The following is a 17,835-nucleotide window of genomic DNA, read 5'->3' as shown; positions in this document are numbered from 1 at the left end:
GTGAGCAAATGTGGTTCCTGGAAGTGAGAGGTTCAGTCCTAAGTTGGATGACCAGGAAAGAGGCTGGTCCTCAGAGCGGAGACCACAGTCAGAAGGTGACCACGAGCAGGCAAGGTAGAGGTGCCTTCCTGTCCTGCATGTCTGGTTATGAGCTCCAGGAGGCACCAACCACCTCTTGCACCAACCAAGAGCAGACTAGCAAATGGCCACGCCTGCAAGCTTTGGTGGGCCAGCAGAACCTCGCAAGCCAAACCATCCATCAAGGGGATGAGCCTGGTGGCCTGTGGGTCCCATGCACCAGAGACATTTGGTTTCTCTAGCAGAATTAATAAAATGTGAATTTGAATACCTTTAGATAGGATATGTACTCTCCAACTTGCCACATTCAAAATCACCCTCTTTTGTTATGGTTAGCTCCAGTGCCCTTTTCAGTTATCTGCTTGGTCCTTGAAGACTTTTTAATTGGATTCCAACTATTCTCTTTCTCCCCTTTATTATTCTGGAGTCATTACTGTGGTCTCCTATGGGATTTCATTTTTCTGTAGCTATTTGAGGGTTCTCAAAGCGTAACCTCCAGATCAAGAGCATCAGCCTCACCTAGGAACCTTCCAGAAAGACAAATTCTTCAGCCCCACCCAAGCTCTCCTGAATCAGAAACTTTGGGCGAGGGATAAGGCTCATCAATCTATGCTTTAACAAGCTTCCAAAGAGTTCCAGGTTTGAGAACCGCTGCTGTCTACTATGAAGAATTAAGAGAAGGACAGATGCTAAGGCATAAAGATGCTTCTTCCTGCTCTCCAGGCTGGGAGTCACTGGAGGAAGAACCACAGAGTCCCTCTTTCCCTGGCATTTACCTGGGGGAATCTGATCTTACGTTTTCCCAAGGAAGGTGGCAGTTTCTGGACTTAACCTTTTTGTGATCCATTCCCTCCACCGGTACAAGGCAGATAATGACTCCTGATCACAAAGTAGTTGGGACAATCAAATGTGATGACGTGAGTGCAGGTTCTCCCTGAACTCTGAAGCTCTTAGGCACCTATGGTATGCTTATCATCATCCAAGGGCTCAAAGCGCTTGCACTCTTGAAGCAGACAGGTGTCGTTTGATTTCATTTTGCTCCAAACCTTCTGTGAGGACAGTACATCCACCTGCTCATGGGTGTTTAACCCTGACAGCCAGATGTTGACATGGAAGTGTCTCTAAGGCAACCTTGAGTTCTGGTAAGGTATCAATCACGTGGGGTTATTTCCCTACCGTAAGAGTTGTTCTGGGATACAAGGCAGTTGGGAAAGTTGACTGGCACATGGGAACTCAATTTGGGGAGGATGAAGACTGAGTCCTGAGCCTGGAGGCCCACAGATGCCAGTGTAAACCAGGACAGAGAACCTGCTGCTCTGTTTTCTCCTGACTGTTGGCACTGGTCTTGCCTACAAGCAGGCTAATAGTGTGCATGCCTCTCTCTCTCTCTCTCTCTCTCTCTCTCTCTCTTTCCCTCCACCCACACACACATGCACACACACCCCACCATCACTGCTACCCCAATCATGACACCCCTAAGGGGCCCCTGCTTTACCTGCATCCTTTATAGCCCTCCACAAATCCTCACTCAGGAAAACTCCGGAACGTTTCTGGATGTTCTGGAAAACACTCTGATTTGGGAAAAGAAGCAAGAAGTCCATGTCAGTGCCCTTGCCCACCTTAAAGAGGATGTCCTGGGCAGAGAGAGTTCTCAGAAATCCCTTTTGCATCCCTGGAGGCATAAACCTTGAGTGGATCCAGCTCAGAGGCAGCTCAGCCGAGGATGGGGGGAGAGGCAGGAATGGGCTCCACCCAGTGAAGCCGATCACACTGGCCGCCAGCTGCAGGGCCATGGGTTCCTCTCCCAGGCCTGCACCTTCCTCTCTTCCGACCTCCTGTCTTTCCCTCCTCACCTCCTAGACTGGGCTCCTGACACATGGCAGCTTGCTGCACTCTGGAGGCACAGAGTTCGCTAAAGACTTTGCATAGGGTGGTGGTGAAGATTTGGCAACTGAACCACTGGGTTTAAATCCTGGCTTGACTATTTACCAGCTGTGTAACCTTGGGCAAGTTAATCTTTCCAGGCCTCAGTTTCCGCCCCCTGCAGCACCGTGTGAATTACATCACCTGCCTCATGGGGACTGTAGCTCAGGGTCAGTGAACAAATCTGTACGGAGCACGTAGGAGAGCGCCTTGCACAGTGAGCGCTGTGTGGCGGGCAGGCGAGGACTGTAACTTGGGTCCTAGCGCAGCTGCAGGAGGTAGTGACTCTAAGCCTTCATCTCTGTGCAGGGCAGCTCTCCATGCACCCAGGACTTTGCTGCCTCTCCCTAACTCTCCCCGGAGCCCGGATCAGCATCGCACTTCCCAGGTGAGGAGACAGGCACCTGGGCAGGTGACTTCCAGGGAGTAAACACGCAAGTGCCACGCGACTGAAGTTGGGCTCCTGGTCTGGGACCTGTGCTCAGCTGCCCACAGGAGCTGTTCTGAGGCAAAATACCCCCAGCCCATGTGCGAGTGACCGAGGCCGACAGGGGCAACAATCGCTGTGAAATAGCAGCCCGAGAACATTTTCAGGCCTTCTTTGACTTTTGGTGAGTATAGAGCAACTCTCAAATGGGATTCGCTTGTTCATTTGGTCATGAGTTCGGTCACTGGTTCAGCAGTTTTGAGCGCCTGCTGTGTACTAGACACTAAGAAAGGCATTGGAGGAAGCCGATGACTATGAAGGGGCCCCTGCCCTATGATCTAATGGGGGGACACATCAGCCATTCCAGTGTCCTCAGAAAAGCCAAATGACTCCAAGCCAGGGATTAGGCAACACATCCTGGTATAGCCACATGAGAATGCTTCATCGTATTATTGTAGATTCGGGTGTTAGTAGCTGAGGGGGAAGCACCAGGCCTGGAGGAGGCAGGCAAGGCCTCAGGGGAAGCGACTTTTGTGGCTGGACAATCAGTGTGGTAGATACTGGCCAGGCTCTACGTCACACACCTGGGGTCTGAAAAGAGCAAGTGGGATGAGTACAAGGGCTTCTTTTGGACCCCAAAGTAGGGTCTCAGCTAAAGGGGCTTGCATACAGCTCTGATGAGTTCAGACCTCATCCTGAGAACAACGGTGAGGCCACAGGCCACATCTGTGATGTTGTCATATCTGGCACGTGGATGGGAGGGGAATGAGATGAACTAGTGCACCGGGGGAGTGTCTCGGGGGCCCGGGGAGGACTGAAGAGGGCAAAGTGGGCTGGTGGCTTTACTATAGTCCACGGTGACCCTTCTCTTCTCCAACCTCCTAGAACATTCCTCACCCTGCCACTTGCTCGAGCATTGCCTTCTAGTAGTGCGTGTATGTCTCCCTGAAATGTGACCCTTCTTGAGGGCAGGCCTGGTGAGTTCCTCCTCTTTCATGCTCCTCAACCCTGTGGGGGTCAGGCACCCAGCAGATATTTGCTAAACTGGACAAAAAGAGAACATTGCCGGTACCTGGCATTGGACGAGACGGCTCCACAGCCTTGAAAACTCCTCTTGCTCAAGCCTCCCATTCGCTTTGAGCTGGTGGGGAGTTAAGAGTTAACCATGCAGCATGCAGGGAGCAGAGGCCCTGCCGACAGAGCCGAGAGCTGTTCTATCCATCAACCAGTCCAGTGTCACCTGGACATGGCCCCACAGCAGCCGGCTCCCACTGTGTCTTAAAGGGACCTGGCTTAGCTTTAATTTACAAAGGAAAATGGACAATCAGAGGGAGAAAGAAGCCCTGAGGAAAGGAGGTCAATATCACTTGCATCCAGGGGAAGAGAAAGCCCTGAACACAGCCTGTACTGGGAGGGGTGGGGCCCCTGGCAGGGGGGAGTGGGAAGGAGCATGAGGGGTCATTGCAACGCCTGCAGCAGCACGAAAGGCAAGTGCGCATAGACACAAATGGCATTAGAGCCAGGTCCCATCACCCCGTAAGATGGGTTTAATGAGAGCTAATGCGAGGAAAAGAATCCGACTCTGAGCTGCTGCTGGGGAGCAGGGGGTGGTGGGAGGAAGGGCAGAACAGACCTGTCTGTTTTGCAGGGGTTTGGCAGACCCAACCTCCCCCAGGGCCACCGGCCCCAGGCTGTGGGGTGCCGTGGGCCACTTTCATTAATCAGTGAGGGTTTGGGCAGTGTCTCCCAGTGATTCCAAACCACAGCCAGCAGAGACAGGGCCTGATTTATGACTTCATCAAGAGGCCCTCTTGTTCGACAATGGCCGGCCTCCCATTCCCAATCGGGCCTTGTTAACAGTGAAGAAGTGGGGGTCGGCCTCACTCCAGGGAGGCCGTGTACACAGAGGGATGAGCCTCAGAGCAGCAGCTGGGAGGCATGCCCATGGGGGGCTAGTCTCTCCTGCCTGGATGGGGCAGCAGGGGAGAAATAGCTCATCGGAGGGAGAAGTCAGGACAGGAGTCAGGAGACCTGGGTTTAATTCCCAGTCTGGCCACTGGTGTCCCTGGAACCCAGGCACGTCTCTGGAGTGCTCTAGCCCCAGCTTCCACAGCTTCAGCTGCAGTCTGGTAGCAATCAAGGGGTACGGCTGCTGTGTAGATCAAGGCATTTTCTCCAAGTTTCAGGGGTTGCTATCTTCACTTAATGGGGACTTGGTGAATAAGGAACTTAATGAAGACTTGACCAGTGGCAAGGGGAAGGGCAGAAGGAAAATAGCCCCCTTGGTGTTACAGGGAGGCAGTGTAGAATGATGTTAGGACACGGATTCCGGAGGCTGAAAACTCTTCAAACACAGGCGCAAATTCTGACTGGCTGTGTGATTACGTAACAAATTACCTAACCTCTTTGAATTCCTTCTCTTTACTTCTTATATCATGGGGGCTTTTTGCAAGAACCACAAGGAAAAGTCCATATACCAGGACTGTTCTTGGTGTGCCATAGATACTTGATAGATGGTAACTACTGTCATGGTTGCTATGCTTGTTCTGGAGAGTCAGTGCATTAGTATAGAATTCACAGAAGCCCAGACTCTCTGGTGAGCCCTTAGAACCAAAGAAGAGAAAACACTGAAAGTAAAAAGGTTCCTAACATCCGAATTAGACCCCTGGGGAAGCCCACAGAGCAGATGGGCTCTTAAAGTTGCAAGAGGAGCCGGGGTGTGGGGGGCTGCAAAGGATACATCCATCAGGGCCACGATGCTCCGGCACTCATCCAAAGAGAAGGTGTCCCCTGGAGTTCCTGGGTGGCAGAGAACAGGAAGGATGGAAACGTCGGGGGTGGGGAGTGACACCAGATTGGCTCAGCAGTGGGCATGAGGTTGGGGCCAGCAATCCTGTGGGTCTGACCTTACCTCTCAGGAGCTCTTGGTTGAGAAGGCTCTGAAGCTGGGTTGCATCAATGTCCAGCCCCTGATCCAAACAAGAGAGGAATACAGGAGTCCCATCCATGCTCAGGAGCTGAGGGGCATTACCTGCCTTATTCTGGAAAAGCACTCAGATTTCTAAGCCCTTGCTTCCCACCCAGTGCCCACCTACCTCTGCCATGAAGCCTTTCTCGATCGCTCCAGGCCATGGTGATACCCCTCCCCTGAACATCTGTAGTGCTCATCACTCTTCTAATGTTGGGTACCATGTGTGGGTCACCTTGCATTTATCTCTTCATTTATTATGGGGCCGGACAGCAGTGGTTCCTTCCTTTCTGCCTTACCTGGCACTTAGGAGCCCCTCAGGAGGAGTATTGTTGAATGAATCAACTCAGCCCTGAAGGTGTGTTTTCCCATCTGCCTCCAGGAAGGGATAGAGAGAAAATATGACTACCGAGTGTGTGAGCATAAGTGTGAATGTGAGTGTGTGTGTGGTAAGAAGAGATGAAAGTGCCAGAAATCTAGGCTAAGACAAGCCGCTTTAATTGAGCACATTACTTAGCATTAGTTTTCCTAGCTACTGAAGCAAAAAGGAAGACATGGTTTTCCTTGGATTAAAAACGGGAAGCAGTGGAGGCTGAGGGGAGAGAAACTTTTCCCAGCCGGAACTTCTGAAGTTGTTAACTGCATTCGATTTTCTCCTAGGGACATTGAGCAGCTTTATGGGCGGTGTCTTCCGTGATGATTCTATAGAGAAGCAGAGCCGTGCTGTGCATGGCCATTTCTTATGCGTAGGCTGGTAAAAGCTGAGGGGGTGATGTCACATCACATCAGCACCCTGGGAAAGCTTTACATGGGGGAGGGAGCCGGAGTGAGGTCCCTCAGCTGGTGGCTTTGCAGAGTGGTACTGGGTCAGGTGGAGGAAAGTGTCTCATTGGGTTCTTCTGAGAACCAGCACCCTGTAGATGACAGGCATGCTGTCCCCAGAGATGGCCTCACCACTCAACTGAAAGCAAAAGCAGTCCCACGGCCTGTCCTCATGGGAGAATCCCTCATAATGCCCCCAAGAAAAACATCCTAACAGTGTTTGAAACTGGCTCTCAGTCATCCCTCCAACATCTCATTGACTGGGTTATGTCAGCAAAGTCAACATTGTGTGCCCACTAGCAACAGAGTTCTTTCCTCAAAAGAATCATGGCATGCAACTTGCAGACCAGTTGGTAAGGAGCACTTACCATTACATGGAATGTAAGTTACCAACTAGAATGTAAGTAGCTTTGGGACATGGACGATGTCTCCTTCCTACTGCACGTCCCTCTATCCTAGGACAGCTTGTGATTTGGACCCTGCACCCAAGAACCACCAAAATGTTTGAGGAGATGAGGAATAGAGATGAAGGCTGCCTTAAGCAAATTCCAAAACAATTGCACATTTTCCTCCACCACTTCGATGTAGGATTCCTGAGGAGCTGATGCCAAAACTTTTTGTGGTGCTTAGAATGTCCTAGGTATTTTGTATATGTTTGCCAATTGAATAAATGGTGGACAGATGGACATGACCTAACTCAGAGGCTGAGAGGTCCTTACTTTCTGGCAGGCAGACTTGGGTTACAGTACCATCACCACTATCATGGTTGATGAAGGTAGATCATGGTAGTGGTAGCAGTGGTAGGAAGTCACTGTGTTCGCTTGAAACTAAACAGATAGAAAGAGATCAGGAGAGAGGACTCGGGGAGTGCTTGGACAAACATTTTGCTTTCAACTTTCATTTGAGGCTATAGCCTCTGAGGATTGCTTACAGGCTGTGCAGAATGATGCCAGGCTGGCCCTGTTCAAGGGTGCCCAGCCAAGAGATAAAAAGGGGCTGGAGTCCAGTCTGTTTCACTTCTGAGCTATACACCTTGGCACAAAGCTGTGTGTGTCTTTTACTTTAATTCCTACAAAGGCCCCATATGGGCTACCAGTTATCCTCTATGCGGAGACATTTGGTTGTTATTTGGAAAAACCCTGATTAGGGAACCTGTACCATTTGTCATATGACAAATTATATTTTTTATTTCAGATATGCAGGTGCATGAACCATGTTGAGGATTTTGCCATCTGCCCCTGAAAGAAGCTTGGTCTCAGGTCTCCTAATTAGGTCCTGTTTGTTGCCTTGGGGCAATAACCTTAGTTTGGACATCTGCTCTGGAGAAGCTAATCTGTCTTAATTCAATGTAGATTGACAGAGCACCTTCTCTGTGCCAGGGACAGTGATAGGTATTGGGGACAAAGAATGCATATGGTGCCATCCCTTCCTCTGGGAGCTCACAGACTGGGGATTATCATCTGGGAAGACTTTGTCTTGCATCAAATGAAGTGCCTTCTAAATCAGCCAGATGTGGACCTGAATCCTGGGCCCATATTGATTTTAAGGAGTTCCATATTGAGCGGCTCCTCGTAACACTTTCCCCTCATGACAGCCACATTCTTCATTTCTCCTTGTTTTTCCCTCTGGGCCCAGGCTGCCTGAATAATTTCCCTCTCAGCAGCCTCCTAGTTACCCCATTAGCCCCCTGAATGCCTGGCATCCTTCCTGTCCTTGGCCTCTGCCTGGCCCAAGGCCGACATGGGACACATGATCATATCTATCCATCACTTTGCACTTCCCAAACCAACATGACTATTAATGGCAAAAGGCCCATTGTGCAGAGCCCTTGGCAGATGTTTTTATCCTGGCAAGTCAAGGAGTTCTTTATAACGGTTTATTAAACCATTAAGAAAAACCTCTGTGCATCTAGGTGGCTTGGCAGGAAAAATATCATTGGTGCCTTCAATGAAGCTGGCTAGCTCCTGTGAGGAATAATGTCAAACTGGAGGGGGTGAAGATCAGGAGAAGGAAAGATTTCAGGGGGTATTGCCAATTACTTGTTTAAAGATTTAACCTCACCCCATAATTAGCCCCATCCTTACCAAGCTGTACACCCCTCCCAGATGTCTCCTAGTTCTGGTTTGGTAGCCCTATTAGTTCTGGAGATATCCAGGGAGAGACTGATAAAATGACCAACTACATCACTTTTCTTCTCTGTATCCTGATAAGGGCCTGGGATAAGTTTCCTTTCCTCTAGTCCCACCATCAATCATCCCATGCTAAGGACTGTACCTGGTGAGCGTATTTGTGGAAGATGCTTCCTTGGGAGCCATTTTCCAGAAGACTTGCCTGGATCAAAGGGAAAATAGTCAACATCAAATTTCTGTGGAAGGAGACTACCTGTCTTGGACAGTGAAGGCACAAGAACCACTCCCCACACCTGGATCTGAGACAGAGGCTTCATCTAGCAATCGAATAAAATTTGTAGGGGAATGGAACACTGGAGTTTGTGGAGGAGGATTGGTTCCAGCCTGACACTAGAGGCTTGGTCTTTCCCCTCTGCTCTGCCCCTTTGAGCCATCATTGGCCCATGATGATGGTGTCTCTTCTCACTGGTCAGTGCTTTAAGGTAAGAAAGGAGACAGAAGTTCTTGGGCATGGGATGTGGTCAAGGAAGCTTGCCAATCAAACCTTTCCACATACCTACCTTTAGTGTTGTAAGGCTGAAATTGCTGCTTGGGTTCCTAGAAAACCAGGGAAACAGTGTGACAAAAGATGAAAAATTCACGATTTAAAGGAGGCTTGAATATGGAGGCACTGGACATTTATACCAAGGATCTGAGTGGAGAGACTTCAGCACAGCAGGTCGTGAAGTGGGCAGCCATGACAGTCAGCAGACAGATAAACATCATAACCACGTATCTAGTCTTTTGATTGGACATCGTCTGGTCTTCAAATTATTTAGCAAATTGTTCCTTTTCACAACCAAGTACACATGCACAGTGACCCCCATTGCCAAGATGGCAGATAAGCTTTGTCTTATGTTCCAACTCTGGTGGCACAGTGGCTATCTGACATACTGGACCGAGGCCTCATCCAAGCTCAATTGTAAAGATGGCCATGATGAGAGTAATGTCTGCCTCAGGTCCAACAGGGGGTAAGATGCCCAGCAGGGATATGTATTTGCTGATCCCAGTCTTGACCACTGACTTAGCAATGAAGACTCTCCATGATTGGGCTCTGTCTTTCAGGCCCCTATTTCACTGTCTCCCTGATGTACCCCACCTTCCGGTCACATTTCAGACAACTGCCAGCCATGCCATGTACCACCTTCCTGTGCATATGGCTGACATCACTTCTATTTCAATAGGCTCTATGCTCACCCACTTCCCTGATTCTGGTCATGCTGTTTTCTTCAACCTGCACTACCTTTTCCTTTAAACATTAGATTATGTTTTCCATCAAGGGATAGCTCAAATGCCATTTTCTCTAAGAAGCCTTCCTCAATCCCTCTTGCCAGATGTGGGTCCCCTTACTCTGTCTTCCCATGTGAGTCTGCACTCCCACTGAGCAATGGCCACATCCTGCTCAATAGTCTACTTATTGGTAGAGATTCTCTTGCCACCCTTTGTGGTGGGCTTCTTGCAAATGAGCCCCCCATGTCCCCTGATGCAGTACATGCTGCACAGGTTGACACAATGTGTTCTTATAAATTTAAGTGAAATAAAACAGTTTGAAACCCAGAGTTTCTGTACCTGTCACCATCTGGCATTTTCAGGAAGATCCGGAGCAAAAACTCAACTTCTCTGTATGTGGTGATGACCACCACGTAGGTCCCAGGGCTCAGACTGAAGTACTTTGTGAGGTTGCACTTGGTTTTAGAAACTATGCCCTTGACAGCATTTCTGAATTGAGAAAAGAAGGTGGGTGGCAACCTCTTCCAGAAGGGCTGGAACTGGAGGAAACATGAAGATGGTCAGAAAGCCCCTTGTGTGCATGCGCCAGCCTCCAGGAGAGCCCGCCACCTTCCAGACCCCACATCACTCACCAAAACAGCATTACAGGCTCCGAAAAGGGTGACAGTGCTTACCTGGACTTTCAAAATGCCACAGAGTTCAGACCGTCATTTAATAGAAACACTGACACCACAACGAGTGTAAAAAAAAAGTACGGCACATGGTTTCACCTCATTAAATCCCACAGTAGCCTGGGTTTTGGGGTTTATGTCTCTGCTCATATATAAAGACTTTCATGGAAACTAGTGAAGTTGTTCCAACACTGAATGACTTTTGGAGCCCCAGAAGCCCCTTCCCTCCTGAACCTTCCCCAGGATGCTTTGGACTGTATATAGCACAGCAGAGTTGGACTCCTTTATTCCCTCCATTTCATCTTCCCAGCAGAGCCCTGGAATTTCTTCTCATTGGAGAATAATAGGTCCTGATCATTTTCCTTTTATTTCAATATTTTCTTAGAGATAAGACAATAAATATAATGCAGTTCCCATTACCAGATGTCACATACATATTACATAATAAAAACCCCTTACTAAATAAATTTTCCCCAATACAGTCGAGCATGGGGGTTCCATCTAAAATGGTTATGCAGCGTGAAATGATTATTTGTGAGCTCTGCCTTGGGAAAAAACAGGGAGAAAGGGAGAGTTTCTTTTCACGGGGTGGAGACAGGGCTGAGCTAGGAGATGAGACGGGAGATAGGTCACTGTCCCGGGTGGGCAGAAAGGGTTGGGTGGAACCACCACAGTGACTTTGCTGATACTAACAGTGATCCCAGTAGGTTTGGAACCTCATTTGCTTGAGCCCTTGTGGCAAAAGCAATGATGAGAACCATTCTACTCCAAAAAGTCAGCACTGCCCTGTGGCTCTGGGTGTGTGTGTGCGTATGTGTATGTGTGCGCACATCCATGAGTGTGCACAGAAGTGTGTGTACCTCTTGCAGTCCAGAATTTCCCTGCTTCCCTGCTCGCCTCCCTCCACTGCACTCTTGCAGCCTTTTCCAGGCTCCCTATCTTTCAGAGCAGACTCGCTCAGTGGCAGCAAGAAGCATGAGTAGATGGCATGGTGGTCTAGTGCTCAGAGGACCAGCATTGAATTAACACAGGCCTAGTTGCACAAAGACCTGACCCTGTAGTTCCAGGGATGGATCTTGTACCTTTTCCTGGGCCGAGTCCCCACTCCTTTCTCCAGCTCTGGGAATTAAAACACTGATCTGTTCCTTGTACCCGAGTGCCTCCCTTTGAAACCCTTCAAGAAACTCCGCTTCCATGACCAGGGTGCCCAAAACCAAAATCAGATCCTAAATTCAACTCTGTGGCTAGGCCACTGGTATCAGGGGCCTCCTTGCTGCCTGCTTTCTGCCTGGGCTTCTGAGTATCCCCTGCTTGAAGATGCCCTGTCTTGACCTCTCCCTACCTATTGGGGCACCCCCAGAAGGCCCAGAGGAGCTTCCCTGGACCCACCAGCATGCTACAGGGACTACCTGTTGGCTGTGACTTCATCTTGCTCCCTCTCTGCCATCCTTGGTCCCAAACATGCCCTGGCAGCAACAGCCCCACAGAGCCCACATCCATTTAAGGAGTCTGAGTGCCTGTAATTCCATCTGTCCTTCTCCATCCTTACTCTTCACTCATCCTGCACCAATGCGGGGCCTGCTTAGGAGAGGGAGCAAATTTGGTTGTAAGATAAGCTAGATATGCCCTGAAGGTGCATTTGCAGAGTGTGTATCCTGTTTGTGGTGGATCTAGGGGTGACGAAGAACATAAGGCTAAAGTCTCTCTAAGATGCCCCTAGCTCTGCTTCTTTTTTTAAGTGGGAAAGAAAGGGCTCCATCAGTGTTATCTATTGGAGGCCAAATCCTTGAGGATAGTTTTGTGGTTCCAGACCCTCTTAGATGTCAAACCAGAGAGCAGCTCAAGGGGTCCAACCCCCAGAACAGGACAGCAAACACACGTCCTGCACTGTTGACCTGTTCAGAGATTCTAAGCTTGCATCCGTCACAGGACATAACAAGAATAAATTTGCAGCCACGAAACAGCAAGAGATGTGCCAAAGTTATGGTGTTGGAAGAGGCATAACGATGCACAGCAACAGAGGCAGGAGAAGGGGCTGAACCGTACCTGAGGGTCGACCTGTGGGGAAGAGAAAGAAAGGCAGGTTCAGGGACCTAAACCAAAACTCAGGGGCAAGCAGATCCCAACAGCCAAGCTCTGGACCCTGCATTCCTTCTTCCTGGGCAGCCAGCCTGTTCCCTGCACCCCCCAGGGGACGGGACCATTACTCATCCCCTGTGCAGAGATGTGAAAGAAAACCTGACCCACTGTAGGTTGTAGGGGGGTCAAGGGGGAAGGAAACTCAGCTCAGCCAGGTGTGGTTACTCTTCACAGCAATGATGATAAAAGAGAAGGGAAGAGAGAGATGTTAACAGGGTTGGAGGGAAGACAGAACCTAGATCAGATGTCAGTTTCTCAACATCAGGAGTTCCAACGTGAAGAAACTTCTTTTATTTCATCATACCACTGAAAGATATGGTGGGAATTTGTTCTAGGCCCCCGGTGTTCATAAGGAATGTCTGTGTGCATCTGAATTGGGAAATACCTAGTTTTAATCTTGAACTGAATATTGCACTGAGGACACAGCCCTATTTTTAAGCCACTCTGCCATCTGCAAGATGCTTCCGTGTAATGTGTTGGATTGTCACGGTGACCCTGAAAGCAGATACTGAGACCCTGTTTTATGGATGTGGAAATAGTTCCAGCAGTCTAAGTGGCAGAGAAGGGAATAAAGCAAGCTGCTTTGCTTCCTTGGTGATTAAGACCCACCACCCGGCAGTGTCTTCTGCAGTTGGTGTGGGTTTCAGTTCTTTTCCTCTGCTGATCCTGCCTAACACCACCCATTCCAACACACACAACCTGATTTTCCCAGGCAGACTTTTCTGGAGCCCAAGAATGAGCTGGAAGCTCCCAGCCTGGGAGAGCAGCTTTGGGGTGAAGATGAAATGACTTGTCCACCCTTGTCCTTTTTCTCTGTCCTGTCTTCTGTTTGCATACTACCCATGTTTGTTCTGATGCAAGGCAGAGCAGTGCTTCCGTAGGAGTTGGGAGTCATGGGACCATGCCAGGGTGGGAGGGCCGTATACATTAGTCGTGCAAGCAGCACTGCCCGCAAACACCATCAGAGCCCTGCAGACTTCTGGAGGTCTACTTGCTGGCATGCACACAGCCTGTTTCTCAGCCAAACTGTGAAAGGAACCCAAGTGTCTCTTGAGCTGCCAAAGACTAGATGGTTCTCTGGTGTTCAGCTCAATCAGGATCCTGCAAGATCCACTGGGACCTCCTGGGAGCCTGAAGAGACCTCAGGTTTGAGTTCCTTTTTAGCAAAGTGTACAGCTGAGAAATGCATCTCTGTATTTAATCTCAGTAGATATTTATCTCAGTAGATAAATGGGCTCAGCAGTGTTTAAAAACAGATAGGATTATGATCTTTCCAGGGCTCCTGAACTGTAAAGACTTTGGGCAAACTGGTTAACACAAGGCTGCTATGATGTCCAGCTCTGGGGCACCAGACTCACAGGTGGCAATGTGAACAGCATCCCCAGTTGTGCACTGGGGCAGCCCTCTTTCCCTCTGTGGGCTCCTGTCTCTTATCAGAAGAGGGGTGCAGTCCTGTTTGGTGCCCTGAACTATTAAACTATTAAATCCTGGCTGAGTAGACCAGATGCCTCCATTCCTTCCCAGACCCTTTCCTTTGTTCTTCCCAGAAATAAGAGTTGGGGGTACTCTGAGGATGAGAATCCTCTCAGAAGGCACCTGAATCATTTGGGATTCTTGGCTGGAAGCAAGAGATACCAATCAGCGTGGGGTGAGCAGAAAGCCATTTATGGGAAGTCTAGAGGATGCAGCTGAGAAAGTGGGTGGGAAGGAGGGGAGACGGCTATGCAGCTGGACACCAGCCCAGGATCTGCCTACACTGCTGCTGCCGGGCCCCAGGATTTGCTGTACATAATCCCTCAGCTGGTTCTACCACTTTTAATGACTTCCTCAAGAGTCCAAACCCAGAGTGACCAAAACGGGGGGTGGGCAGGCATGAGAGGAGCATCTAATTGGACAAGTCTGGCTCACACACCTACCCCATTTGCAGCCAGGGGCTGGGGAGAGAGAGTATTTGGTCTCTTTGGTTGCCGCAGTGGGGAATTAGGCCCTGCCTTCTACCAAGTGGAAGAGAGCGTTCAGGTGTCTGGTGGTGAGAAAGATGACAATTGTCCATGATTGCATCCTTAGATGTTCTTTTCCAGCCTCAACAGGTTTCAGGAACCTCAGAAGTACTGTGCCAAACCCCAACAATTTCTTTTCCATTGATTTCATGCAACTGGGAAGCAGAAATGGGCTCAGAACAGAACCCAAAGGGCTCTCCTCCTTCTAGAGCCAGAATCATTGTTTTCCTTCGAGCTGGGAGCATCACCAGGAAAGCAAGTGCCTCCGCCTTGCTGAGAGACCCAGACCGGGGACCAGGAGCTCTGGTATCAAGTACCTTCCCTTCTAGCTGGACCTTGGGAAGGCCACTCTTGCTCTCTCAGCTTTGGCTTTCATAGCTATAGAAGTAGTGTTTGAAGCGATAAGTGTGAACATGCTGAAGTACACTACCACCGTGAAGTCTTCTCATTGGAGTGAACTACAGCCAGGACTCAGGACTGCTCCAGCATGAGCAGAGTACCCAGGAGCCCTGCCTGTCATACATGAGTTGACCCATGGTTCTGACTGTTGCCTTAGTCTCAGTGAACAGGAATGAATATTATTCCTAGGGATGCTATAATCAGAGCCCCAGCCACAGAGGATTGGAGGACATCTGGTGCCCAATCCCCAGCTCTGCCATTAACTCTGACCATATCACTTCATCTTGCTGGGCCTCAGTTCCTTCAGCTCCACTATAAGGACAAGGGATCCTAGCATTTGATGGGTGCGGTACCATAGTTATCCAAGTCAGTCCATAGAGGGTGTGGAGCATATGATTTAAGAACCATACACTTTATCTTTGGGATGCGTTAATTTGGTGGGGCACCTGGGTGGTTCAGTCCGTTAAGCGACTGACTTCGGCTCAGGTCATGATCTCACAGTTTGTGCATTTGGGCCCTACCTCAGGGTGTGCGCTGACAGCTCAGAACCTGGAATCTGCTTCGGATTCTGTGTCTCCCTCTCTCTGCCCCTCCCCTGCTTGTGCTCTCCTTCTCAAAAATAAATAAACATTAAAAATTAAAATTATTTGGTAAAGGAGGTGGGAGCAGAGGTATCAGATTTTCTTTAGTAACACTTTTAAGTAGTCTCAAAAAAAAAAAAGAATTCTCCTATTAGCTCCTCCCAGTGGGATGGGTGCAGGCTGGTGGGTGGAAGGATGACCCCTCAGGAGCTGCAAAGCTGGTTGGGAGGGCCATGGGTGTGAGGAGGGGAGGCCAGGTAGAGAGAAAAACCTGGCTTTGGATGAGTGGCCAAGCATATATTTGCAAGCCAACCACCAAGACTGGATTTTGGTCTAAATACAAGAGAAAAACATACCTCCTGGTTTTACATCCAGGATTTATTTTTTCCTTTAAACTCCTCCCAAAGTTTAGCCAATGATTCTCAAACTTTCATGCACGTAAGCAGCACCCAGGGAGCTCGTTACAATGCAGACGTTCAGACTCCAGCTATAGAAGTTCAGATTCAGAAGGTGTTGGATGGTCCCAGGAATCTGCATTGTTAAACAGCTGGTCTTGGACCAGACTACATTTGGATAACAAACATTTGGGCTTGCAGCATACCAGGAAATGCTGACAAGTGACACGGTTAGGAGGTGTGTCCCTCTGTGAACTTGGTCAAGCCTGATCTCCTCTCAGGTTTTCCTGTAAATTTAGAGTTGAACCAGGTGAACTCTATAGCCCTTTGGGTTTTATGTCTGAGGTAGTTCAGTGAAATCTCCCAGCCTAGTCAGCTTCTCCCTCTGCACAAGGAATACACAAATGTCTGAAAGGGCAAGTCCTGAAGCAGGCTGCCTTACCTTGAATACCTTGAAGGTGAGTGGAAATTTCTCATCTTTTGCCTTTAAATTTTGCGGCATGATGTTGAAGGACATGACGACATTGTTGTCTTCCATACTCTCTGGCACAGAGAAGATGAACTGTGTGTCCCTCAGAAGTTCTTCTGCATGAGAAAGAGCAGTCACTGGAGCTCAGTTCAGCTCCTATGACTCCCAGATGGGGCCATGTTGGTTCAGAAAGCTCTGGTGGGTTGTATTGGACACTCTGGATTTGGAGACTAAGGGGCAGGCCCCAGGCCCCACGACTACTACTTATAGCACAAGCTTCTTTGTTTTGTGAGCCTCTGTCTCTTCCTCTTAAAAACAAGAAGGGGAAGAATATTCCCCACTGGGTGAAAATGTTTCTTAAAGTTGAGGGCTATTTTTAATCATAAGTGGAATTTCAGAATCCTCAGGTATGTATGAGCTTACACACTGGCGATAACCATCAGAGCCTGGAAATGATGTCAATCCCCAAGCACCAGGGGAGACAGAGGAAAACAGGCAGAGAGATGGTAATTCATAGCACTCCACTACCCAAGCATGCTCCTCAGAGCCAGGGCAGGAGACAGAAGGAAGGTGAGGACTGTTAGATTCAGATACATGAAAGAATGAAGATAAGTCAAGATAGAGCTGAAATCAATACACATCCACAGGTTTGGGTCACAACTGGGAAGCTCTGAGAGGGGAATGCGGAGACACAGAGGCTTCCTGTGAGGGCTAGACTACATAATGCATTCAAGTGTACTTAGCAGTGCAGGGCAGGTGCTCATGCACTGGCTCCCTTCTCTCTTTCCCTTGCAAAGAATCACTAAGAACAGCCTCCACGGTACCATTTTGGTTAGTTCATTGATATGCACTATATCCAGGGAAGGGGACTTTGGCCCCACAGTCAGACAGATGAGGCTCTGGAAGGTGAATCAGTAAATTTGCTACCCAAGTATGACTCAGGAGTTTCTTAGAGTCCATCCATGACCACCAGAAGTGTGAAGATCCTTGAGGTTGAAAACAGGGGCACCCTGGGGTCATTCAAGCAAACCATTCTCAACCGGCAGGTGCTGGGGAAAGGGAATGCTCATGTCTAGGTGCAAACACACCCACATTCACACTCACACATATGCAAACTTGTTTGTGTAGCTTCTCCTATGGACGATGTGTAAGCACGCTCAGGTTCATGTTCATAGGGAGCTATTTCACTCATCTGTGTCACAAATGGGGAGCAGGAAGTGCAGCGAGAATATGTGACCCTCCCAAGGTCACACTGAAGATTTACCTCAGGGGAGCCCAAAGACAGGTTCAGAGGTGCCCACCTCTGAGATCTCAGTATGCTGTTACAGGATGTACCAACCAGCATGGGACAGGAATATTCTCCCTTATGTCTGGATGGGGCAAAGTGATGGTTTAACCCAGGCCCCGACTTTTGTCCAGTGTTGTTTCCACAGCTCCCCACCACTGAAGAGCGGTCAGTCTGTCTTTCTGGGAGGTGGGTGGAAGTCAGTAGGACAGTGGGAGAGCATGACAGGGCAGGGGAGGCACACTTGAGATTCTCCCACCCAGCCCACCCAGCAACTGTT

At 49.2% G+C, this 17,835-nt stretch overlaps 1 protein-coding gene across 7 annotated transcripts in view; it reads right to left on the bottom strand.

The window, feature by feature from the left end:
• The window catches only part of CAPN13 (calpain 13), an 81,628-nt gene that overhangs the window by 11,813 nt on the left and 51,980 nt on the right, over nucleotides 1-17,835 (bottom strand). For all 7 annotated transcript variants that reach the window (XR_007150772.1, XM_047851976.1, XM_047851975.1 and 4 more), the window contains 9 exons: nucleotides 16,244-16,386; nucleotides 12,334-12,345; nucleotides 9,956-10,155; nucleotides 8,908-8,944; nucleotides 8,493-8,549; nucleotides 5,340-5,397; nucleotides 5,169-5,227; nucleotides 3,501-3,569; nucleotides 1,574-1,649 (listed from right to left, as the gene is read on the bottom strand). Coding sequence is in view for 6 of the 7 variants with exons in the window: in XM_047851976.1 (XP_047707932.1) it covers nucleotides 1,574-1,649; nucleotides 3,501-3,569; nucleotides 5,169-5,227; nucleotides 5,340-5,397; nucleotides 8,493-8,549; nucleotides 8,908-8,944; nucleotides 9,956-10,155; nucleotides 12,334-12,345; nucleotides 16,244-16,386 (711 nt within the window). In the remaining variant the exon portion in view is untranslated. The remainder of the gene's footprint in view (nucleotides 1-1,573; nucleotides 1,650-3,500; nucleotides 3,570-5,168; nucleotides 5,228-5,339; nucleotides 5,398-8,492; nucleotides 8,550-8,907; nucleotides 8,945-9,955; nucleotides 10,156-12,333; nucleotides 12,346-16,243; nucleotides 16,387-17,835) is intronic.

Source organism: Prionailurus viverrinus, chromosome A3 (genome assembly GCF_022837055.1).
Source record: "Prionailurus viverrinus isolate Anna chromosome A3, UM_Priviv_1.0, whole genome shotgun sequence".
In the NCBI taxonomy this organism is placed as follows: domain Eukaryota; kingdom Metazoa; phylum Chordata; class Mammalia; order Carnivora; family Felidae; genus Prionailurus; species Prionailurus viverrinus.
This window is presented reverse-complemented; position numbering and strand designations above follow the sequence as displayed.